At 34.7% G+C, this 26,267-nt stretch overlaps 2 protein-coding genes, 3 long non-coding RNA genes and 1 pseudogene across 12 annotated transcripts; 4 read left to right on the top strand and 2 right to left on the bottom strand.

Annotated features, from left to right (window-relative positions):
• The first annotated feature begins 7,109 nt into the window (after positions 1-7,109).
• On the top strand, positions 7,110-9,484 carry LOC148766520 (uncharacterized; annotated as a pseudogene). Its single transcript, XR_016034789.1, has 2 exons — positions 7,110-7,508; positions 7,794-9,484. The product of XR_016034789.1 is annotated as an uncharacterized LOC148766520 (transcript).
• A 2,483-nt stretch (positions 9,485-11,967) lies between these two features.
• On the top strand, positions 11,968-14,708 carry LOC148766519 (uncharacterized). Of its 4 annotated transcripts, XR_016034998.1 has the most exons (5): positions 11,968-12,288; positions 12,595-12,691; positions 13,434-13,501; positions 13,790-13,975; positions 14,436-14,708. It is a non-coding gene; the product is annotated as an uncharacterized LOC148766519 (long non-coding RNA). The 4 variants fall into 4 exon arrangements; XR_016035000.1 differs by having other exon boundaries at positions 12,595-12,687; positions 13,185-13,975; XR_016034997.1 differs by lacking the exon at positions 13,434-13,501.
• Positions 14,709-16,132: 1,424 nt separating this feature from the next.
• LOC105961189 (uncharacterized) lies at positions 16,133-25,034 on the top strand. 4 transcript variants are annotated; one of them, XR_016034646.1, is made up of 5 exons: positions 16,133-16,851; positions 17,479-17,547; positions 17,624-17,756; positions 24,107-24,199; positions 24,921-25,034. It is a non-coding gene; the product is annotated as an uncharacterized LOC105961189 (long non-coding RNA). The 4 variants fall into 4 exon arrangements; XR_016034648.1 differs by lacking the exon at positions 24,107-24,199 and having other exon boundaries at positions 16,135-16,851; XR_016034645.1 differs by lacking the exons at positions 24,107-24,199; positions 24,921-25,034 and having other exon boundaries at positions 16,136-16,851; positions 17,624-18,070.
• Positions 17,959-19,558, bottom strand: LOC105956353 (uncharacterized). The gene is made up of 2 exons (XR_016034649.1): positions 19,312-19,558; positions 17,959-18,874 (listed from the first exon to the last, which is right to left on the bottom strand). It is a non-coding gene; the product is annotated as an uncharacterized LOC105956353 (long non-coding RNA).
• LOC105961187 (uncharacterized) lies at positions 19,968-22,450 on the top strand. The gene has a single exon (XM_012985430.2). It carries the CDS (start codon positions 20,584-20,586, stop codon positions 22,270-22,272), a length of 1,689 nt encoding a protein of 562 aa, XP_012840884.2. The 5' UTR covers positions 19,968-20,583; the 3' UTR covers positions 22,273-22,450.
• Positions 21,973-23,121, bottom strand: LOC105961188 (protein SUPPRESSOR OF PHYA-105 1). The gene is made up of 3 exons (XM_012985431.2): positions 22,879-23,121; positions 22,705-22,764; positions 21,973-22,637 (listed from the first exon to the last, which is right to left on the bottom strand). The coding sequence occupies exons 1-3, from the start codon at positions 23,119-23,121 to the stop codon at positions 22,446-22,448; spliced, it is 495 nt and encodes a 164-aa protein (XP_012840885.2). The 3' UTR covers positions 21,973-22,445.
• Positions 25,035-26,267: the final 1,233 nt, after the last annotated feature.

Below are 26,267 nucleotides of genomic sequence, written 5' to 3'. Positions count from 1 at the left end.
TAGGTGTGACTACGGGAGCGACGGCTGCAGATCTTGGCCGCTTGGGTTTGAAGGTTGCTGCGTTGACGGCTAGGGTTGTGTGTTGTTGGCTGCTAGGGTTTGTTAGTTTACCGTAGTAGACCATAGAATACCGTAGTATACCGTACCATAGTCTACTATAGTATTACAATAAATAAAATATTAAATATATATATATATATATATATATATATATATATATATATATATATATATATATATTGAATTAACAAAAACGAAAAACAAGTTTAGTTTTGTAATTTTTAATAATATTGTAGAATTGTTTTTTTAATAATAGTGTAAAAACGATAGTACACCATATAACAACATAGTACACCATAGTATACTATAGTATTTTTAAAATCTGCTGAATTATGTAACAAAAAGAAGAAAAAAAAATGGTAATTTTCAAAAAAAGTGTTATAAATAAGGAAAAATAATTATTTATAATAATGTAAAAAATGCATAGTGAAAATTGAAAAAATAAACATGAGTGAAAGGGCATTTTTGGAATGAATTTAATAAATGATGTGAAGCAAATGTTTAGTAGAGCTTGTGATTTAGTTCTAATTAGTTTTGTCACTAGGGATCTATATCTTAAGACCCCTAAATATTAATATCAAACATTTTTTGCTTACCGATAATATAAGAACTAGAACTTTTTGATGAAAGATATAATAACTTTGTGATATACCCAGATTGCAAAATTTCACCGTCCACTTTTTACGTTCTTATTGTCTTATAAATTTAATTAATAAGTTAATATTTTCTTGCAAATCTTATTGTATTTTATAAATTTAATTAATAAGTTAATATTTTCTTGAAAAAGCATAGTATAAGGCTCCGTTTGGTTGAGTAGATTAGTCAAGATTAACTAAATAGTAAGGTATGTGAAAATTTAATAGTTATAAAATTATAAATATAAACGATTATAATACATTTTGCAAATGACATATGGTTCCTATTTATACTGAGCGAGATAGTGGGGATTGAAAACATCCCACCATCTAATAGTTTTACATGGCTTTGACCTAAATTAATAGGAAACTTCAAATATTTTAGATGCTTTAATCGAACGATAGGAATATCCTCTAACTTCTAGTAGTTTTACATAGGGGCTTGCTATTTGCAGCGGGACTTTTACTGATCGGAGTGGGATATTAATCATTTTAATTTTTTTTTTTGTTTCAAAGTTCTTTCAAACTCTCTTTAAACATCCAAACTCTCGGCATTCAATCCGTCATTTACTAATCTCGATCACAATAATTTTTTGTAACTTCGTTTCAATCCATTTACTTACGAATTAGTTATCAAATGTAGGTATACGATTAGGTTTAGGGTTTCGTTGAATAAAATTATTTGAACATATGAAGTTTCGTTCTCTACAACACAAAAATCCCTAGAATTTTGAAGGTTTTGTGTTGTAGAGAACAAAACCTTCAAAATACTAGGGGTTTTCGTGCTGTAGAGAACGAAATCTTCAATTTTTTAAAGATTTCGTCTTCTACAGAACGTAACCTTCGTCTTCTACAGAACAAAACCTTCAAAATCTTTGAAAGTTTCGTTCTGTGGAGGATGAAAGATTCAAAGTTTTTGAAGGTGTCATTCTGTAGAAGACGAAACGTTCAAAATCTTTGAAGGTTTCGTGCTGTATAAAAATAAATCATTCAAGGATTTTGAATGTTTCGTCTTCTACAGAACGAAATGTTCAAAAATTTGAATGTTTCGTGCTGTACATAAAGAAACATTCAAGGATTTTGAATGTTTTGTCTTCTACAGAACGAAACCTTCAAAAATTTGAATGTTTCGTCCCCGTTCTTCAAAAAATTGAATGGTGCATCCCCTACAGAACAAAACCTTCAAAATCTTGAATGTTTCGTTTTGTACATTACGGAACCTTCAAAGATTTTGAACGCTTCATTCTGTAGAAGACGTAACCTTCAAATTATTTGAAGGTTATATATATATATATATATATATATATATATATATATATATATATATATATATATATATATATATATTTATTTATTTGTTAATTAATTTATTTTCAATTGCTTTTTGCACAGATGGTAAGGCATGGTGGGGGTACTTATAGTTGATCTTGGGAAGGGAAAGGAAAAGGTTCCTAGGATTGTGATCCGACCTTCAGGAGAGCCCGAGGTTGTTGTCGATCGACCAGATCATCATTCTATGACTGCAACTGCGCGACATAGAAGAGTCAGCCATGTTTCATTATGATAGCAGCCTCTCCAATTTGAGACTAACACTTAGTGTATGTGAGTTGAGTCTCATCAACTACAATGTAGTGACATTGGCATACATGAGTGGGTGCTCATAGTCGATGAGTTCACTGAACTCTCTCGTCCTAGAATCTCTAAGTGGTTCCCTTTACTCGAGTAGAGGTTCTATGATTATAGTTATACACCATTAGTTCTTAGGACATAATGCATCACTGCGACTTCATTAGACGACCAGTTGTGTTGTGACTTGTCCGTGAGTCTCCTCGAAGACCGTTTCAAGGGCCAACATTCACATATACCGAAATCTGATGGGAGTATGTCATTGTAATTAGGGATTTGACCGCTTTCTTAATTTCGTGGATGTCCTATGTGTTTTTCAAGTATATTGTCCAAGGAATCTTCGGCAGAAGTAGAAAGTGAAATGGTTAGAGAAAATGGTTTCTCTAAGTCACATATGAATGAAGTTTACAGTTTTGGAACAATCGCATAATTATCGAAAAATATTATAGATCTCGGTGAACCAATGCCTCTAGTTCGACCGGGACATATTTTTTGTCAAAGGGACCCTATTGTACGCAAACTACAGTTAAGGTTCTTGCAGGGACTTCATTTGTATCTAGGGAATCATGACACGTAGTTGCTAGACGTCAATCATGATTCGTTGGCCATTAATCGATATGATAGGTGATAAACATTAAAATATATTTTGATCTTAATCGGGACAATTGGTACAAACGAGTCAGTAATTAAATAAATGATTATTTGAATCACAAAAGGTTGTGGATCCACGGCTAGTGATACGCGTAAAACCTACGTATCAAAAATCAGAAGTGTGCAATATCGAGTTTTGTAGAATAGTGAATTCCATATATCCATCAACAGGGAATTAAGTTCCTAAATTTACCAAGTACCGTGATGATACTATCCTAAACATTATCTAGATGAACAAAAGAATGGGAGAAATGAAACTTAAAAAGAAACAAGAAATAAAAACAACGGTCCGCCAGGATAAGCAAGGAATTCAGACGTGTGATGGCTTCTTGGGAAAAAGTGTACTATCGATAAAGATAAAAACATCCGAATCTAATGTCAATTCTATATTCGCTAACCTAGACACTAAAATACCCTAACCCCCGTCTCCAGTGTAGTTAGAGTCTACCCACATGTCCGACGTCTCCGTTCAGAACCTGATATTAAGAGAGCATTTAGGTCAAGTCCTTAAGGGTTACCCGAGCTGCATCACGTCTCCGTTTCCACAACCCGAGCTATGTTTTCCTAAAATCAAACGAAAAATCCTCTCTCGAGTTCATTCCCATTTACAATCAATTCAACCGTTGGCCAAACAATCGAAAACATTTAATACATGAAAACATAAACATAATCAAAGAACGACAAATAGATCAAAGATCTGGAAATTCAAAATAAATATATACAAGGTTTCATTTCCCTAAAAGAAAATGCTCAGTTCATTACAAACATAGCATCAAAATGAAGAACACGAGAAATCGTAAACTAAACGTAAAGAAAAAGCTTATGAAAAAACCCGAATCGAAACTCTCGTCGAAGCTTCCCGCGAAAATCGATGAGAAAACCAAAGAAAAAGTCGAAGAAGTCGTTTAAAATTGGAGAGAGGGCTTGTTTTATTTGTAGTAGGCTTGCAAACCATAAATATCTTGCCTCAAAAACTGTGAACTGCCTTACGAGATCGCGATACATGAATGGTGGATCACGATCCATAAGTGACCCCGTATCGCGATACGGAAAGAGTGGATCGCGATCTGGCCTTTGCGTCAACTTCAAACCATGTTTTGACCCTTCTTTTTAAGCCCGAATTTGTCAATTTTATATTTCACAAAAGTTGTAGAACTTGAAGTTGGCTTTCTAATGCCACTTGAATCAGCTCAATCGGAAGTCGTAGGCGAGAGTTATGCTTGAAATACCAAACACTGTCACAACCCCGAGAATGGACTTTTGCACGTGTTTGGTTTGATTTTCGGCTTCGCTTCCAAAATTGTTTCGAATAGGCAAAATAGCTTCTCTTTACCTAAAATATAAATAAAACAATCCAACATAATATATACAAATAAAGCCGAAAAGTCAGACGAACGAAGATCGAAACTCGAAGGTTTGATAAGTAAAAATTGTGCAAAATGAACACTTATCAGCTAGCTTAGACCTGAACCATTGAGGATCACACTTCTTGTGGAGAGGATTCCTTAATATGGTGTGAAGACGGCTAAAATTCAATAAAATTGTAAATTAAATTAGTCAATTAAATTGTTCCTAATTTAATTTATGGTTTATCTTGTAACATAATTCATGTAGATAAAATTAAATTAATTATCAGCCAATTGGATTATTTGTTCTCTTTCAAGTAGGGGTGGACATTAGGGTCGGGTCGGGTTATTCGGGTTTTTTGAAAAAAAATATTACCCGAACCCGACCCGAGATAACCGGGTACCCGGTTATCTTGGGTCGGGTTCGGGTTTTGCTATTTTCGTTTTTTTTCCTTTAATAATTATTTAATACTTTCAATTCTAAATGTGACATCACACTTCATAAAATATCAAAAATATATTAGATGTTGCTTTACTTGGGTTACAAATACAGGAAGTAAAACATATTGTTATATACACATTTATAAAAACAAAAGAATTACTAAATTTATTACACAAAAACAATTAATAACAAAAACATTAAAAAAAAATACAATCAAACAAACAGTAACTAATTTTACATAAAATATACATATACCTACATACACACACACACACACACACACACACACACACACACACACACACACACACACACATATATATATATATATATATATATATATATATATATATATATATATATATATATATATATATATTTTATATATATTGACCGGGTACTCGGGTAGAATTTCTAATACCCGGACCCGACCCGGTTTTGGAGCACCGGGTACCCAAACCCGGGAAAAACCCGGTTAAGTAAAAAATTACCCGATCCGGTCGGGTAATACCGACCGGGTAGGGTCATACCCGAATAACCCGACCCGAATGCCCACCCCTACTTTTAAGTCATAAAAGATAAATATCAAATTAATAGAGTCCAGTCAAATCACGCCACGTCATCAAACAAGGTTATCATTGACTCTTATTCTACCAGTATAAATAGGGACCCTCCCTACACAATTCAAAACACAACTCAAGAAGGAGAAAAATCGTAGGAGAAAATTCCTTCTTCAACATCTCAAACGTTCTCCATCAAATTGAGGGCGTTCTTTATCAAATCAAGATCGAAGGAAGATTGAATGGACAAATCCCTAAAGAACTCCAAAATCTTCAAATCAAAGCTCGTCAAAGTTCAACGTTCGATCTGAGATTCAAGTCGCAAGACCCTCGGAAAACGTCATTCAAGTCCAAAATCAAGTCCGAAGAAGATCAAGTCAACGACCAGACTCCGAAATTCAAAGTCAACATATATTGTTCTTGAGAGAAGAATCAGAGGATTAAATTAAAGTTTGTCACCCGCAATATTTATTTTTATTCAATAAAATTATCTTTGTGCAAGTTTTGATTGTTTGTCTAAATCGCAGATAAAAATTTGTTGCTACATGGTGAACTAAGATTAATTAGTTGATTTTAGCTAAATCAGAGTTCGATATGCACTACAAGAAATTGTCAAATTGGCAACGCTTTGTTCAACTACGACGTGAAATTCGTTGCCAATAATTACATATTAACAACGCAAATGTAAGTTTGTAGCCAATTGTTTTGACTTTTGCAACTAAATATGTTCGTATACTTTGTAACTCATTCAACAACGAAACATATGGTCGTTAATCGTATCGTATACGTTTAGCAACGAATGTAATCAATTGCAACACATTCTTTTGTAGGAAATGAAAAATTATGTTTGCCACGATAGGAAATTGTAGCAAATACATTTTGATTGACAACGATTGTATTTTGTTGTCACTATGTAATGAAAGGCAACGAAATACATCGCTGTAAATGGTAAATAAATTTGCAACAAAATATAATCGTACCAAAAGAGTAAATAATGGATAACGAAATATTTTTGTGGGAACTGAATGTGATTAGGCGACGACGTTAATTGTTGTTAACCGTACAACACACATTAACAACAATATAGATAAATTTCAACAAAATAATTTGTTCCTAAATAATAATGTGTTGGCAACAACATGAATTTGTTACAAAGTAATAAATTCATTGCATTAACTTTCGTTTAATTGAAGGAAATAAGAAAAAAAATAAATTGTGAAAAAGACGAATTCTTTCATGATAAGGAAAGAATCGTGATTTGTTTTTTATTATAATTTGAAAGTTTTTAAATCTACCAAAAAGAAAATAAAAATAAAAGAAAAATACAAAGAAAAGGAAAGAATCGTTAATAAGAAGTGATGCCGAGGTGGCGGAACCGGAATTGTGTGAGGCCAAGTTTTTCCGAACCGGAACGACGAGGGGAGTTAAACGACGTTTTTGCTATTTTAGGAAAATTTTAAATAATTCATAATTAATTCTAGAAAATTCGGATTTGAATTCCGCAAGTTGGGATGTTTCCAATTTTCGGTATTCTACTAGGTTTAGGAGTTAATTCGTTTTTTTTTTTTTTGCCTTTTTTGGTAATTTTCTCGTTTTCCTAGTTTGACTAGGATTTTTCGTTTTCTTTAGTATAAATAGTTGCTCTAGAGTTTATTTTTCAGCATCTTTAATTATCAATAAAATTTTGGAGTTTTCTCTCAATTAACTGATGGATTCCAGAGTTATCGTGTTCTATAGGATTAATTCGTAGAAATTAATTTTTCACCGTGCTTCCGTCTTCCGTTATATCACGCCCTTCTTTTTTTTTTTTTTTTTTTTTTTCCTTTTTTTTTTGGGTTTCGGGTTATGTCACGCTCTTATATCACGCCCTTCTTAGCGTCTCTTATTCCCTTTTTTCTTATATCACGCCCTTTTCAGAACATAGGCATCTCCTTCAAACCATCGAGATCGAGAACAGGTTTGCCTCAATTCAATGTTTTCTTAAACTTGATTTCTTCACCACTCAAAAACTATAATCCAAATTTAAAACTTCGATTTTTTTATCGGTGCAATTCATCAATTGATTTCTCCAACAGAGACGATCCCTCTTTGCATGTTTCTTTATGGCCTTTTGCTTCAAAAACTGTGTTGGTTGTATCGAAATTGATTTCTCCGTCGACTGGGCAGCGGCTACGACGATTTTTGCTAGGTACATCAAATAGAATTTTATTTGGGCATACAGGTAATTAGTTTGAAGAATAGTTTTTCCTACTTTTCGTAAGCAAAGAGATGCTGAGTAAAATAATAATTGTTAATCTATGATTTTTGTTTCCGACAGTTGTGCTTGTGCATCATCTCATAAATAAAGGTTGCATATCTTTTACTTCTTGTCAAAATCAGGAAGTATATTTGCATAATTCTACTTTTTTTGCTAAAAATCATGTTTGCTATATATTTCATAATGATGTTATACTTCGTATATATACTTTAATAGGTTACATAAGATGGACAAAACATGGATGATTGCAAGAAGATTTTCTAGTGAATATGTGCAAGGAGTTGAATCATTTATGAAGTTTGTGGAGGAACACATTGGCGAGAAACTTGACATTAAGTGTCCATGTAGAAATTGCTTGAACTTGTTCGTTAGAAGTAGAAAAGTAGTGCTTGATCATTTACTTATTCCATGGATAGATACTGCATATATTAGGTGGGTTCATCACGGTGAACGCTCTAACTATCAATTTCCTGCTAGTAATTCTAATGATGATGAAGTAGATGAGGATGAGAACCAAACAAATGGAGTGAAAGACTTGTTGGTTGATCTTGGGAATTTCTACGATAATACTGGTAGTTTTGATAAAGATCACAACACAAATGATAGCGAGGAAAGTCTAGATGTGCCGATGAATTTTTTTGATTTACTAACCAAGGCAGAACAAGAACTATACCCAGGTTGTCCGAAGTTCTCAACTTTATCTTTTATTGTGCATTTACTCCACTTAAAAGTTTATAATAAATGGAGCAATAAGTCATTTGACATGATGTTAACACTTCTAAAGAAAGCATTACCTCACGGCGAAACTCTTCCAAAATCATACCATGAGGCAAAAAAAAAAAAAAATTAAACGACTTGGGGTTAGGGTACATTGCATTCCATGCATGTAAGTATGATTGTGCCTTATTCTGGAATGAGTATGAAAATTGTCAAGGGTGTCCAGTTTGTGGGACTTCTAGATGGAACGTTAACAATGGAAATGCGAAGAAAATACCTCATAAGATATTGCGCTACTTTCCGTTAAGGCCCAGGTTGCAGAGGTTGTTTATGTCACAAAAAACAGCAGCAGATATGAGATGGCATCTAGATAAGCGAAAGATTGATGAAAAAGAGTTGACACATCCGGCTGATGGTAGAGCATGGAAAGAATTTGATAAAGAGTATCCATGGTTTTCAAAAGATGCCCGTAATGTAAGACTTGCTTTGGCAACTGATGGTTTCAATCCATTTGGTACTATGAGTACTTATTACAATATGTGGCCTGTAATTATCATTCTATATAACTTGCCTCCTTTGAAATGTATGAAGAAACCATATTTTATGATGTCATTGCTTATTCCTGGACCTCATCAACCAGGTAAAGATATTGATATATAGTTGCAGCCGTTGGTTGACGAATTAAAAGATTTATAAAATGAAGGTGCACAGATCTATGATGCATTATCTAAGAAGAATTTTCAAATGCATGCTACTTTTTTATGGACAATTAACGATTTACCTGCATATGGTTGTGTGTCTGGTTGGAGCACAAAGGGTTATATGGCGTGCCCAGTTTGTAATAAACATACTTGGTCGAAGAGATTGAGAAGCAAAATTCGTTACATGGGTCATCGCCGTTACTTGCCTCGTGGCCACAAATGGCGAAAAAAATAAGATGAAGTTTGATGGAAGTGAAGAGTACAACATGACCCCAATTTTTTTATCAGGAAAAGATGTATCGCGACAAACAATACATTTAAAAGGTGCAAAACATGGAAAACATCCAAGTGTGAAGAAAAGTAATAATTGATTATGAATTAGAAGCAGAGGAGGAAAACATTTTTATAAATTTCAAGTGAACTTTCTAAATTGGAATTTTCCCAAAATTTGGCAGGTACCGTTGGAATAGAAGTTTCCAATAGTGGAAATTTAAAAAATGCAGTATGGTACACGAATATATTATTTTTATATTTTTCTAAGTTGCCATATTAAAGTTATTAGCAACCGAAGAATCAGTTCTAGAAGATTTCTAATGGGCTTCAACTATTTGAATTTTAGGTCAAGTAGAAAACTTGATCTACAAGTCAACTAACTCTATAAATAAGAAGCTTAGGGTAGAGAAATAAACAAACAACACAACATTCTCTCTCAATCTCCTAGTTTTCGGCCGCCGCCGTCTCCCCTTTCCGCCGTCGCCCCCGTCGCACCGCCGTCGTAGACGGAAATTCTTTTTCCTTCATTTTTCTTCTTCTGATTCTTTCACCTATTAAACCAATAGTTTTCTAGTGCAAGTCATTGAGGGATTAATCTCTTAATCTCTTCAAGCCGCCGTCGTATGATTTGCATGCTATATGTTTATTCGTATTCAATATAAACAGATGATATGCATGCTAATAGTACTGTTTTGATGAACTTAAGTTCATAGAATTCGTATGATAGAAAAATTTTAAACTTCCGTTGCGTATGTACACTAGGCCAAAACGCAAGACTGGCGACGAAAATTCGCGAAGAATTATGTCTCCTCGCGACGTTTTATCACGATTAGCGACGTTTTTTTTCGTCGCCAAATTAGTCAAAAATCGACGCCAAACGCCCCGTCGCAAAGTCAGCGACGAAAATACATTTGCGACGCCACGTTTGGCGACGGAAACCCAAATTCGTCGCTGAACCGTATTTTCTGAAAAAAAAAATGATTTTTTTACTGTTCGCGACGGATAATGTGATTTCGTCGCAAGATGGTGCTACGAAATTGTACATTTCGTCGCAAGTTCACTGAATATTTTGGCGACTAAACAATGTTTTCGTCGCCCGGCTTTAATTAATTTGGCGACGTTAACGGAATTATATTTCGTCTCAAGTATTCGTTTTTGTTCGTGATTATTTTGTTTTCGTCGCAAACTTTTTTTTTTAATTAATTAATTTATTTTAATAATTTTCTATTACAAAATTAAATCAGTTGTTTAAAAAAAAAAAAACATATTAAAAACCACGATTACCAATTAAATATCAAAATACAACACATACATCAATTCAAAAATTACATAAAAACTTGAAACCATAAATGTATTAGTTCTGGAGGCACACTAACTTCATCTCGATTTTATACTCCACTATTATTAGGACGAGTCGACGTTGATGATTGTAATTCTTGTTGTTTAAAACGCTCGAGCAAGGTGTTCAAAATACCTCGGGTTTCCTGCAATTGCTCTTCTAATCGATCAACTTTTTCATCTTTAACTTGCATTTGTTCTTGCATTGTTTCTCGGGTTTCCTGCAATTGTTGTTCCAGTCGATTCACTTGTTCGTCTTTCATTTGCATTTGTTCTTGCATTGACTTCATTTGAATCTCCACGTCTGATGGTGTTGAAGAAAATCTTGACTTTCCAATCCTTGTGCTTGAACTTTTAATTCCAAGACCTTTACTCTTTCCCGAAACCTTTTCAATTGCAGTCGAGTTGGCCGTGCTTTCGTCACTTCCATCACGCATGGTCTCATTATAAACTCGCTCCAAATCAGCCTGAAAATGATTATGTACAAAAGTTTAGCCGAAAATTCGACAGCATAACATCTAAATATGAGCATACCAAAAAAAAATCCTTACCAGTACACAACAACTTGACATATTAAAAAAAAAAAACCATAGCCACACATCTAAACTTCGTACTTAATTAACATATCAAACAATTAACATGATAAACTAAAATATCCATATAATAAACCACAACAGCATATCCATATTCATAGATAAAAACCACATCCATATCCATATATCCCAACTAAACATATAAAGAATTAACATACTACCGATTGAAGAAAATAATTACATTTTACTTACCGAAATGAGAATTGTTCCGGAGTTGCTGTCGCGTTATACGGCTCTGTCTCTCCTTCCTCACTAATAGATGGTCTGGTTTCCCTCAACGCATCAATGCCCATGTAGGCTTTCTTATACGTATCAAACACGGTACGATTTTTGCCAATGTATTCTTCTTCGGACTCTCGATGCAGAGTCCATCGGCGTTGCCCATAAAGTTTATCCCAATCCCTCCAAAGTAAATGTTTATGCACGAATTCACGATCCCCCCATTTACGACACTTACAGTCTCTACATGGACATCTTATTTTATTATCAACGTCACATTTAGCGAAGGGAAAATCCATAAATTCCACACAACCATTTCGATATACTTCTAACCGACGATCATCTAATAAAACCCAACTCCTATCTTTTAGCATGCTTTAATTAACAAGTATCCCTAAAAATTGTGAAGGGTCACAATTATTAAAATCACAATTATTCTATCAAGTCAAAGTTACATTCATAAACTAACACTAAATTAAGATGGTAGTCGCAACGGGAAAACTTTCAATTTTTAATTGACATCAATTTTCAATTTTCAACAGGATACACTACAACAAAATTGTGCTTTTATAGCACATTGCTATAGCGTTTTTATGATAAATGCTATAATTGATATATTATGTTCTAAATAATTAAAGAAAATAAAATATAAACGCTATAGCATTTACGCTCTCCAAAATTTATACGCGTGGCTACCGAGAAAATCAAATAAGTTGTGATCGTAGTAAATTCATTTAACCCACACCCCCAGACTTTTCTTCCAAACCCACCCCTGTCTCTCTCTAGCGAAGCCATTGCACACATCCAAAGTGAGGGTCGTCGCTTCTGTCATTACTTTTTTTTTGCTTCTTCCCTCATTTTCCATCCCCGGTAACTAGCTACTCTCAATTTCTCTCAATATGTATAAATTTTCCTAATTCTATTATGTTTTGCAAAAAGCCCTAATTCTATCGAGCAATTTATTATACCTGTGATTCCATCTGCCATTTATTATACCTTTGATTAAGGATGTTCTTGTTAGGTCAATTTTGTTTTTGTAATTGTCTAATCTCTTAAATCCCTACTGCTTATGAAGTTATGTAAAAAGGATTGAATGTTTTTACGGAAGGAATTTCTTTTTTTAATTTTTTTTTCTTGTTTTTTGGTCAATCGCTTTTCTTCTAACAACTTCTACAGCAGTGATTGTATAGATAGTGAATCACATTGTTGACAAACAAACATCATAGATTATGCTGGCGTTTACTTTCTTCAATTATTGGATCAATCACAGTAGGTAAATTCTACTCTTTCCTTTTTTTTTTTTTTTTTTTTGAGAACAATCTGTACTCTTCTCTAAGTATTGAAAGATAATCATTTAGGGTCCATTTGGATGGATGGATTTGGAGGGGGATTTGATTTGGGGATGGGATTTGAAATGACACCAATTTGGAGTCATTTGAAATCCACCACAGTTGCTCAAAAAACAACTAAAAAGAAGGGGTGTGGATTTGAAATCCATCTCCAAATCCCTCAATCTAAACAAGTCCAAGGGATTTGTAATTATGGATTTGCAATCCCTTCCCCAAATCCCTCCACATCCAAATGCACCCTTAAGGTTTTAGCCCCATCTTTTCTTCTAATACTTTTTATTTGATATGTTTGTATTTTCTTTGAGATTTTACATTTCTGCATAAACCATGTACAGCTCACTAACTGATATGCTACTCCTTTGAAATCTTAAGGTTCTAAATATTAATGTATGTGTAAGTAATTTCGTTTCTATGAAGGTGAATATGGATGTGATGATTTGAGGGAGAGATTTTACATCCATAATGACAAATCCAGTGATCTTATTTGGATTGAGTTGGCAATAAATTTCAAATCCATAGCTCTCATTTTTTTTTATTTTTGAGGAATTGTGATGGATTTTCATCCTTTTCCCATTTGGACTCATTTTAAATGCCCCCTAAGTATATTTGTATTACTTCTTAACAAAGACGATGAGTAATGAGAATTTTCTTAAATCTATTTTACAGGCACTTCTCTTACCATTCTTTCATCCCCACTTTTTTCAACAAAACAGTATATCTCACAAAGTTTCTTAGTAAGTTCGTTACTCATGTAGTTTCCCGTAGAATTCTCTACTTGTATTAACATATGTTGGATGGGTCTTCTATCCGAGATCTTGGCTTAGTCATGTCTGATTCAAACAAGTATAATTTTGTTTGAATGTGAATCCAAGACCTAATTCCATTTTTTATCTTTAAATCACATTGCAAGTACGAAGAACCCTCTAGTCTATCTATGCCGCTATTATTTCATTCTTTTATTTTCTTTTTGATAAAACTGCTTTCAATTATGAGTTCATTAACATACATTGTGTGTAATAAAGATAGGAAAGTTCGAGATGCAGCAAACTCCATAGGCAACTAAGGCTATTTTAAAGGAAGTCACAAGGCACAACAATGGAGTTTGTCAGTATATTGACTACTACATGAATCAAGTATTAGTGTTTTATTCCTAGAATCCTTTCATTTATTTCAGGTGCCTTCGTCTCTGTATTGATGGATATTTATTGGTTAGTTTCCTTATTATTCCTATATATATATACATATAATAACGTACATACATATATGTTATTATTGTAATTTTGTATGATTTATTAAGCACTAATTTTGTCTATAAAGTAACATGGCCAATATATTCAATGGTTTGGAGTCGACCATCGCTAAAAGATTGGGTTGTTAATTAGATGCATATAGCAAAGTTTTCTCTAGCTTAAATGATTCAATGTCTTTTTGGTTTCATTTATCTGATTGCTTACAACCTAGAAATGGAAATTGATATAACTTTTCTCTTCGAAATACAAACACTGTGGTCCTATACGATTGCATTTTGTTGGTTGTGTCCAACACGTCTGTTTATTTTGTTTTCGAACAAATTTCTTATTTGCTTTCTTGCAATATGCTAGTTCATAGAGTTTGTATTTAATCTAACAATTTTATTATTATTATTTTCTTTTTCTTTCTTGTTTGTAGTTTACTTCTCAAGCAATGTTTGACCTCATCAACAATTGAAGTGATAACAGATCATAAGAATTTCAATGAAGATTCAGATGATTGAAGTGGTGACATTGTTATTTTAGTTCTGTAGAGTTTTTAAATTTGACATATAACTTTTCATTTTTTTTAGAATATTGACAGCTAGTTTTATCTTTTAAAGTTGTTATTCTAACTTGGTTGAAACATCAACGACAATTGTTTATTATTCATATCAAGTTGATTTGTTATAATATTCTATTTGTGTATTTATCATTGTCTATATGATGGTTTTTGAACATAATTTGTCTGTCATGTATTCAATCTTATTATGATTGAACCCCAGAACAAAGCAAAAAAAAAAAAAAACGAGTAACGAAAAAGAAATGCTATAAATTGATATAATGCAGCAAGAAAAAAACGCTATAAAAATAGGAACAATTGCAAAACTAAAACGCTATAAAAGGATATACAATAACATATTGAAAATGCTATAAAAATCAATTATGAGATAGCATTTTGTAAACGCTATAAAACATTTTTAAACGATAGCGTTGAAAAAACGCTACGGAAAAGCGGGGATCTATTATAGCTCCGGCAGACATAGCGTTTTTAAAAACGCTATCATAGCCTACGATAGCATTTTTCAAACGCTATGGATGATGTTTTGTGGTGTAGTGATAATATGCAAACACATAATTCTGAGCAAAAAACCCAAGAAGAGTTCGCAGTAATCAAACACATACGAAATTATCAACATAAAACAAACAAACAAACAAAACCAGAAGCAATAGCCTTTAAACCAACTAAGTCATCTAATAATCAAATTGATTATGCAAAAAATTCGGAAACACATTAGTAGAAGATCTCCAACAAAATCCCAAGCAACGGAAAAAACAGAGCGAACCAAACAAAACATAAAACTGCATCAACGAAAGATTAAAAATAAATACTGAAATTAAAGCTTGCAGTTAATATGAACAACCAAGAATATGAACAGATCAGGTCATTGTATTAGAATTTATTTACATCCCCACCGATTAAGATAATCAAATGAACAACTAATATGTAGAAAGTACCCCCAAACTCAGTAGTTCAATAATCATTCGAAACTCAGTAGTTCAATAATCATTCGAAACTTAGCTTTGAGGTAATTAAGGTTATATTTTGCAACAGAAAAAAAAAACCTTGAATATTAACCTCGAAACTTCCCAACATGTCGGGCAACGAGCACTACAAGAAAAACTAGTTTCAGTGACCAAATTCTCAGCGACCATAACTAAATGGTCACTGAATGTTCACATTTAGTGACCAAAAGTAAATTTGTAGCAAAAGTGGGAAGGGTTAAATCTTTTTGCGACCAGCGAACATTTGGTAGCTATATGTGGTCACTAATAGTTAGACATCTTGTAGCAACTAAAGTTAAAGTTTGTAGCGACAATTTTTATGGTCACTATAACTTAGTGTCAATAGTGACCAAGTTAACATCAATTTTTTTTACGGTTGCTACGAGTCTTTAATTTAATTATTAACAACCATTTAATTGGGTTGCTAGCGACCACTTGAATTTGGTTACTATGAAACTACTTACGAAATCAAATCGATTTGGTCACTAGTTTAGTTTTTAAATAAATCAAATCAAGAAAAGAAAAGAAAATAAAGATGGGGCGAAAATGCAAATAATAAAAAAAACACAGCCATTTATAATTCTTTCGTTTCTTCATCACAGAATATTACTCCGTTCATTCTCTCGTTACGCTCTCTTTCTCCCTCTACCAATTCTCGCATAATATTACAGAAAATCAAGAAAAAATTATCTCTTAATTTCTTCATTATGTTTGCACCAAAATCCCTCTTATCTTACCTCTTTTGTTTTCCCCAAAAGTATTCGCCTATTTCACCCAATTTCTCCAAGCCCTAGTTCCTACCCCTGTTCGAGAATTTTCGAATTCATTAAGGAGATTCGGAAGATTTGATTACAGGAAAAGAATTGGGGATTTGAAAAGATAATTTCAGATTTGGGTTTTAAGGAAAAATAATAGTTTGGAGACCTTCGAGAATGAATCTCGTCGATCAGGACCCACCTTTGGAATAAGATGTACACCGGTGTTGGTGATTTCCGGCAGAGGTCGCCGATGGTGGTCGTTATCTGGTGTTCAACTTTTGGCTCTTCAAAGAATTAAATGAACGGAGGTGTTAACGGTGGAGTATTGATGATAGAAGGTACTGTTACAAACCTCGAGAAGTTTTATTCGACGGTGGTCGCCGAAATTTGGTGTGAAATTCAGCATGCTCGCCGGACAGGGAAATAAAATCTGCTACGGCATCTGTTTTCGGAGCCAAAATCGAAGGGTTTGGAGTGTGAATTTGGGAATTATTCCTTCTCGAAACTCGTAGAGGACCTCGAAAACTGTGAGTAAGTGTTTAATTATTTCCGATTTGAGCACGTGTTATAGCCTTTTAGGGGTCGGAATCAGACGACAACGAATCTGTCAAAAAACAGGGCAGTTTTGCCTAATCATCATGCGGAGCTGTTTTTGTTATGTTGGAGTAATAATTTAGGCTATGTGTCTTCTGATGTTTTGTATATTGAGTTGTGAGGTTTGATTTGGTATATTATTTGGTCGATTTGGATAACTCTACAAATTGTTATGATTTTTCAAATAAACTGTGACAGCAAACAAGTTTGTCCAGAACAATTCTGGCAGTTTCATGTATTCAACTTCATGGGCTGTTATTGTTGTGTTATCTTAGTAATTAGGGGTTGGTATCTTCATCACAATTGTAGATAAAGCTGTGAACTTTTATTTGGTATATTGTTTTCCCAATTTGGATAAGCGTACGGCCTGCTACGATTTTTGGAAGAAAATGTGACAACAAATAAAGTTGGTTTCTAGTTTAATGTCCATAGTTAGCATCTATCTGTGTCATTAGTTATTTGAGTCATTAGTTATTTGAATTTTGTCTTATGCACATTGATCAACAAGTTTAAAGTAATGTGATCGAAGGTGAAGCTTAAGAAACTAATGGATTCTTATTTCAGGTGTGTCATCCGTGGTTGTGTACCTAAGAAAATTTCGGTCTATGATGTTGCTTTTGGTGCTAACTCAAGGTGAGAAGACTTTGTTATTTGAGAAAGACTTTGTTAGTTATTTCTTCAAGTTATATAACCAAATTTAACCCGACAGCTATGTTGGCGAAATTCTGAGAAATAGTAAACCTTCTGCTGCACTTGTTTCCGGAGTCGAAATCGAAGGGTTTGGAGTGAGATTTTCGAATCAGTCTCTTCACAAAACTCGTCGAGGACCGTGATAATTATATGTAAGTGTTAAATCGCTTCTAATTCGAGCAAGTTTTATAGCCTTTTAGAGATGAGAATTTGACGGTAGTGAGTCTGCCAAAAACAGGGCAGTTTTGATGAATCATCTTCGTTGGGTTTTATTACTGTCTTAGGATAATAATTTGGGATACATTTCTTAAGTAAACTTTTAGATTAAGTTTTCAGCTTTGATTTGGTATATTGTTTGGCCAATTTGGATAACTTTACAAATAGTTATGAATTTTACAATAAACTGTACCAGAAAAGTTTCCGTCACTTTTACGGTTTAATAAATATTTTCCGACACCTTCGAAAATTTTCCGGTATCGCGACCGCCTATCTTTTTTCCCGATATCCTTGTAACGCCAATCAATTATATCATCAAATGCCGGAGCATCGCACCAATGGCAGAAGTTGTTGTATTTCATCCATCGAACAAAGCAGTGGGTATGAAAAGCATGTCCGCACGCGGGGACCACCGATATCTGATCACCGATATTCGGGCCCCGCGTACATATCCTACAAACCGGCATCAACCCTAATCCTTGGTCAACATTCACAACTCAGTCTTCGATAACATTAAAATATCACGAGGAATACGATCACGGTCATTCAACCTCAATTGGACCAACTTTTCGGCTCGGATCGCCCGGTCCATGGCTGCCCCCACTGTCTCGTCTTTCTGCCGGACCGTTCGGACCTCAAAGTTGACTAGCACTGGGATTATGTGTCGAGAGGCATCATGTTCCGGGTCGGCCATCGCCTGTCTGGCAAAATCAAGCAGCTCGAGCTCGAATGTTTGTGTTTCGTAACCGGCCATCCAATAATCGAGCATGCGGTGAGTTAACATAAGTCGCAATAGAGACGACTCACTATCTTTTCCTATTCCGCCATAGTCGCATTCTAATGTTTCCGTGTCCATGATTTGATCTTGACCGTCCGTTGTTTTGATGATGAAGTTAGTTTGGATCTCAAACATGAGAGTTTTCATTCCTCGATGGAGTTCGTATTTGTACCGTAAAACTATACCATTGTCGACCGAGATACGATAGTTGTATTCGTACCCCGCCACTCTTTCTGCTGCCATTTTTTTTTTTAATTATCTCCGAATAGCATGTACCTACAAACACATGCGCAATCAACATTAAAGAAACAAATAACAAGTTACACAACATGCAGATGCAGGAATACAGTTATATTAAAATAAATAAATTATGGCCCGATCCGCAATTGAAAAATAATTATTAAATACATCCAAATACAATGAATCGAAATTTTCAAAATTATTTTAGATCGGAATTTGGAAATTCCGAAAATTTTATGTTGAGTTTCGATTCCGGTCTGGTTTATTTTTTCAGAAATTGGACTACGAAACATCGTTCCCAAATCGAAAATTTCGTTCTGATTTCCACCTGTAGATCAGATCTGATGATATGCCAAATAATAAAAGTAGATCAAATACTAATCACACAACCAAATAATAATTAATCACAAGAGTAAGTAAATAGTAATGAGAGAACAAAAAACAAAATCTTAAAAACATACAATTGAGAGTACCTGAAGTGAAGAGAGAATTGAACAACAAAATTAATATATTTTAGTTGTTGTGGTTTTATTCTTAATAGTATATTTTTTTCTATCACGGACTCCACTCATGAGTTGACACGTGTTTTTATTTGAATTGTTATGCTTCCAACTCACGTTAAAATAGGAATACTAACTACTCTACTTATGTTTATTTATTTTTAGGTTTTTTTCTTTTTTTATGTGTGTGTGTGTGTGAGAGAGAGAGAGAGAGAGAGAGTCGTGTTTTTTGATTACATACTAAAATCGGTGAAATCGGTGCTTTTATAATCCGATTTAATTTTGAGAAAATAATTTTACTCCAGCACGGCAGCACCACCGTCACAATTAGGGGTGGAAATCGGAACAAAATTTCCGATTTCCGCCGAATCCGATCCGAAAAATTCCGATTTTGGAAGGATTTTTTCAATTCCGAATTCCGAAATTTCCGAAAAAAATCGGATCGGAATCGGAAATACATAACAGCATTTTGGAATTTCCGAATTCCGATCCGAAATTATTTCCAATTATTTGCAAATATTTCCAAATATTTCCGATTATTATTAATATATATATATACACACACACACACTAACTAGTAACACCGTACAAATATATTATTATTTATTACTTTATTTTCTAAACAATTAAAATGTAAATTCTAACCCTAATTGAATTACCCTCTCATTCTCATCTTCTCACCTCACGCCGCTCCCCACTATTTTTTCTGCTTTTTGCTTTTCTCCAATTAACACCACCCTTGATTCTCCGTCAACCACCACCCGTTCCGCCTCTTCCTCTCCGCCGAGCACCAGCTCCGCCCTCTTCCTCTCCGTCAAGCACCAGAGCTGCCTCCGTCATTCTCTCCGCCTTGCACCGGCAACGCCGCCCTCTTTCTCTCCACCGAAAACCAGCCCCGCCGCCCTCGTTCTCTCCGCCGAGCACCAGCCCCACCGCCCTCGTTCTCTCCGCCACGCCGTTCTCGTTCTCTCAACGAGCACCAGCCCCGCCGCCCTTTATTCTGTTTTCATATTTTTTTCTTTTCTAAATCCTGATATTCCGAAAAAATTCCGAAAAATCCGAAAATGAATAATTCCGATTTTCCAAAATTTCCGAAAAAATCGGAATCGGAATCGGAATCGATTCTTGAATTCCGAAAAAATCGGAATCGGAATCGGAAGTCATTTTAGCCTTCCGAAAAAAATCGGAAATTTTCTGAAACACCCAAATCCGATCCGATCCGTCCGATTTGCACCCCTAGTCACAATGATAAAACACCGGAACATTCACCACCTCCGCGGCATCGCCACCGCAAATCCCCAAAGCTTCCACTCAGCCACCACCACCGCCGACGACCACGACGAACAACTACTCTCTAACATAAAATCGAAATCCGAACTCCTAAAGTCATACACAGTGACACCGCCAATCAAACCCTGGCCCCAAAAACTCACCACCAAGCGCCTCTGCTCCATCATCGCCCAGCAGCAAAACGTCGATCTCGCCCTCCAAATTTTCCACTACGCCGCCAATTACCACCCTAATTTTCGCAATAATTACGACACCTACCAATCCATCATCTACAAGCTCTCCCGCCGCCGCGCCTTCGAACCCATAAACTCCCTATTGAAGGAACTGCGCCAATCCCAAACCAAATGCGGCGAAGATCTCTTCATCACTCTCATCAGAAACTACGGCATTGCCAGCAAACCCAAAGAGGCGATCAGAATATTCCTCCAAATCAACGATTTCGGTGTTCAAAGGTCAGTTAGGTCATTTAACACTCTGCTCAACGCTCTAGTTCAGAACAAGAAATACGATTCCGTTCACATTATGTTCAAGAACAGCCGGAAAAGATTCGATATTGTGCCCAATGTTTTCACTTGCAATATACTGCTGAAAGCTCTGTGTAAAAAGGACGACGTCGAGGGTGCAGTCAAGGTGCTCGATGAAATGCCGAGCATGGCTATGGTTCCAAATGTGGTGAGCTACACTACAATTATGGGGGGGTATGTGGATAGAGGCGATATTGTGGGAGCTAAGAGAGCTTTCAACGAGCTTCTAGATCGAGGGTGGTTGCCCGATGCAACAACATACACTGTATTAATGGACGGGTTTTGTAAATTGGGAAAATTTATCGATGCAACAAAAGTGATGGATGAAATGGAGGAAAACGGGGTCGAGCCGAACGACGTTACATATAGTGTTATGATCGAGGCATTGTGTAAAGAAAATAAATCGGGTGAAGCTTTGAACATGATTAGTGATATGCTCGAGAAGAAATACGTACCGAGCTCCGGTTTATGTTGTAGGGTGATTGATGCGTTGTGTAGAGAAGGGAAAGTGGATAAAGCGTGCGATTTGTGGACGATATTGTTGATCAAGAATTGTACTCCAGATAATGCTATATTAAGCACGCTTATACATTGGTTGTGCAACGAAGGGAAGATTTGGGAAGCGAGAAAGTTGTTTGATGAGTTCGATAGGGGTTCGATTCCGAGTGTTTTGACGTATAATACACTCATTGCGGGTATGTGTGATAAAGGGGAGTTGTGTGAAGCGGGGAGGTTGTGGGATTGCATGGTGGAAAGGGGGTGCCCCCCGAATTCTTTCACTTATAACTTGCTTATAAAAGGGTTCTGCAAAAAGGGTTACGCGAATGAAGGGATTAGGGTTTTGGAGGAGATGTTGGATAAAGGATGCCCTCCGAATGAATCGACTTATTCTATCTTGATTAAAGGACTTTGTGAATCTGGATGTGAAGCGGATATATCGAATGTGCTTAATGTTGTTGCCTCTCGTAAAGTGGAAATTAAATCCGATTCTTGGAAAGTTTTAGTCGACAAATTTGTTGCTAATCGTGGTAGCACGGGTGTCACTTTGGAAAGAATATTGTCGGCCAAATCTTCAATCGAGACGGCCAATTCTTCAATTGAGACGACGAGTGCTACTTAGAGGTCAATTAGCACTCGAATTAGCTAAGGTTTTGCTCTTATCTTTTCTCGTTTTAGTTTGATGTTGTGCAAGTTTTAAATAGCTGCAAGTGTTGGGCAGAAAATTGTATTCGTATTCATACGGAAGTTGTTCGTTCATCTCCACAATTAATCGAAAAATGAAAACTCTTGTCTTCAAACCAATTTCAATACCTTTATGCTTCCACTTGAATTCGCGGCAACAACAATTTGCGATTTTCGTCTCCAACACAAACTCGAAACGAATTGCCCATTTCCTTCACTGGTCTCGTTTCCCGATATGGGGTCCACGTATCCGAATTCGTGACTAGTAATCGGCATTGGCAACGATCGATAATAAGCATAAACCTAAACAAATATTCAATTAATTAGCACATGATACATCCTTGTAATAATAGAAGAAGAAAAAAATCACCTCATTAGTTTCAGAACCACAAGCTTTATATCCATCCAACACTGCCAGGCCAACAAAATTCTACATAGATAGATACATGATAGATACAAAGTTAGAGAAACCAAAAAAAAAAAAAAAAAATTAAATAGAGAAAAAATAAAATTAATTTATGGGCTTAGGTAAAAATTAATTTACCTTCTCATTAGTATGTCCACTAAAGGTCAAATTGCAAGCATTGGAGGATAATCCCTCTAAGCTTGTTTTCTTCAAATCCCACAACTTCAACGTATTATCCGTCGATGCGGATACGATAGTTTCCGGATCCAAATACCTCACATAGCTAACGGCGTTTTCGTGGCCCGCTAACGTGCACCATGGAATTCTCGTGTGACGCAAATCGTAGCCGTAGATTTTATAATCGGCGGATCCGAATGCCATTAGAGGAGTATTCGGAGAATTGTACGCAACAAATATTGGCGGGGTTCCAAATCGTGTTGATTGAGTTTCTCTGTACGGTCAAAGTAAAGATAAGCAGTAGCGAAGGCAACATAGTGTGTATTTTATATAGATATTTGTAATTTTTTCGAGTAGTGTGGTATTGTCAATATTATTAATGACTAAAGATTAGGAGTGGAAGTCGAACAGATCGGACCGAAATTAGATGTTTCAGAAAAAAAATCCTTTTTCTTCGGAAGAGAAAAATTAATCCGCATTTCATTCCAAAAAGAAATGGAAAAATATGAAATCGGAATATTGGAAATTGTAGGGAAAAAGCTTGTTCGAAAGTCGGAAATTATCGGCGAAGTTCAAAATTTCCAATTTTTTAAAATACATAATAATACTGATATTATGTGTAACTTTCAGAAATACTTTCAAAAATTAAAATCGGACGGAAAATCGGGATGAAATATGTACTCCAAATCCGTTTAGAAAACATCGGGAAAATCAGAAATCGGAATAAAAATGAAAAAATGTTGTCCCACATCGAAATATTCGGATCAAAAAATTCTGGCAGTTTTCTGTAACATCTTTTGGGCCTGTTTTGAATATGCTGGGATCATAATTTATGATCAGAGTCTTCAATGAACATGTAGATGCAGTTTTTATCTTTCATTTGGCATATTACGTTCCCAATTTGGATAATCGTACCAATTGTTATGATTTTTCAAAGAAATTGTGGAAACAAATGTTTTAAACCTTTGTTTCGAGAACTCGTCAAACAAACACGAGTCAACTCCGTACCATGTGAATTGATGCCTGGAGTGTGTTGTATTTGGTAAATAGAACGCCATAGAAATTGTGTATTATGTTCGATTGTCAGTTATGGCATAAGATTTAAGTTAGGATGTGTATATGAAATAGAACCGAATAGTAAACGATTATGTTAACATTCGATAACTTATTTAATTCTAATATTTGATAGGTGTTGAGTATATTTATGCTCTCATTCAAGACTTCAAGACTTGAGCATGACTCGAGAGTAAGGTGTTTTTATAGCACTTGCATTGGACTTCCGGTGAGGATCTCTATTTCTTCACTATTATTTATTGAAAAAATAGAATGCACACTGAGAATAAGATATTTTATTGCTTCTTGATCACTTAAATGTGATATATGTTACTTTGATTCCTGAATTGTTGAAAATAATGATCGATTCGAAATCCTCTTCATGGAACTTAATAACTTCTCTTGATTCGGGAATTATTCGAGTAATTTCTCATCCCGATTCCTTGATTACTCAATTGAGTTATTTTATCTACCTTGAATAATTCAACGAGTTTCAATTTGTTTCTCTATCAATTCGGAATTGTTTCTCATCTTTACTTGTTGGAACCACTTCTTCTATTATGACTCCAAATGATTTGTTTCTACAGTGGTTCATTGAACGCAAATCGTTCTTTTCCCGACTGTTGAACCATTTAGGATTATTGTATTTCGATAGTGGGCGTCACAATTTGGTTCTTTGGTACCATATATTTTGTTCTCTCTTTTGTTACTACAAGAAGCTGGCTTTTTGTTTGACATGTATAAATTTACACAAATTAATACTCTTATTTTAGATGGGGCTGATACAGAAAATAATATTAGATTATCGGGTGTTGCTCACGTTTATACGAGATTTATTTATCGTGGATCTAGGTATAGTTAGTATTATGTATTTTGATTGCATACTTGGAATAGATTCTATCATATGATTTCTTATTTTCTAATTGATTTTTTTTTTTCCCCTTTTTCAGGTTGGACTGTTTGATGAAGTGAAAGAACGTTATCGTGGAAGTCATATTTGTTGTCGATTAATAATTTATGAAGTGGAATTTATTATGAAATAATTATAGTAATCTTTCTTATTATTTGGAATGATTGATTTATTATTTGTATTTAGTATGAAAGATTGAAATTATAATATTCACATTTTATTGGTAATATGTTAATTTGAAATCTTTAGTTTTATTTTAATTTTTTTTTACAGCCACTGTTGCAAATAAACATTAATGATTAATGCAACCAATTAATTATTGGTCTGAATTGGTCAGTAAATTTAATAATTGTCGAAACCATGTAAAAACTATTGCAACCAATAATATGGTCACTATGTGTATATATTTTAGCAACCAACAGATATATTATTTATAAACCAACATATACCGTCACTATATGTATATTATGTAGCAACCAAAAAATTTGGTGGCCAAATATATATCCTATAGCAACAATAAAATATGGTCACTATACGTATATATCATTTAGCGACCAAAATTATATGGCCACTATATATGTTGCTATAGCAACCATGTTGATATTATTGCCACCATAAAATTTACATTAGCGAGTCAAAAACTGGTTGTTAATAATTATACTTTTAGTGACCAATATTAGTTCGCCGCTAAATCTCATCTTTTAGCGTCCAATTAATTTTCTTGTCACTAATACTTTTAGTAGCCACCCTGTTGTGACCACAAGTGACCAAGCCTAATTTGGTCGTTATAAGTTTCAGCGACCATTATCTTGCGTTTAGCAACCATAACAAATCGTCCCTAGAAACATTTTTTCTTGTAGTGGACCGTGTACACCTCATTCTTGCTCTTCACGACAATGTCTTTCCTCTTTAGGTAGGTGGGAAGTGGTCGACGGTACACGATGAGAAGGTCCTTCAGGAAGTTCTTGAGGAGGTCCTTCCACAACAAACAATAAACAAATAAAAAGTTAATACACAATAAACTAAAAAATGAATTGAAACAATATATTTTTGCCACATGGGAAAAAACGACAACAACATGTCATTATTTTCTGAACCAAAAGACATGCTCCAGTCGTTTTTTCCCAAATGAAACCACACACATGTGGCGAAAATTCCAATGACACGTTGGAATTTGACATGATGAACATCAATTAAAGTTAATGATAACAACGACCAAATTAGAAGCATTCATACACAAATAATAATCAATCAATGCTCAAAACTATACCAAATTCTAAGTACCCATACAACATTCCGAACAAAATCTAAGACAAAAAAAAAAAAAAAAAAAAAAAAACAAAGCTTAGTTGAAAGCCAATAATGGCGTCCGGGTTTCGGGTGAAGG

This window comes from Erythranthe guttata, chromosome 12 (genome assembly GCF_056151865.1).
Source record: "Erythranthe guttata isolate IM_541 chromosome 12, IM_541, whole genome shotgun sequence".
In the NCBI taxonomy this organism is placed as follows: domain Eukaryota; kingdom Viridiplantae; phylum Streptophyta; class Magnoliopsida; order Lamiales; family Phrymaceae; genus Erythranthe; species Erythranthe guttata.
This window is presented reverse-complemented; position numbering and strand designations above follow the sequence as displayed.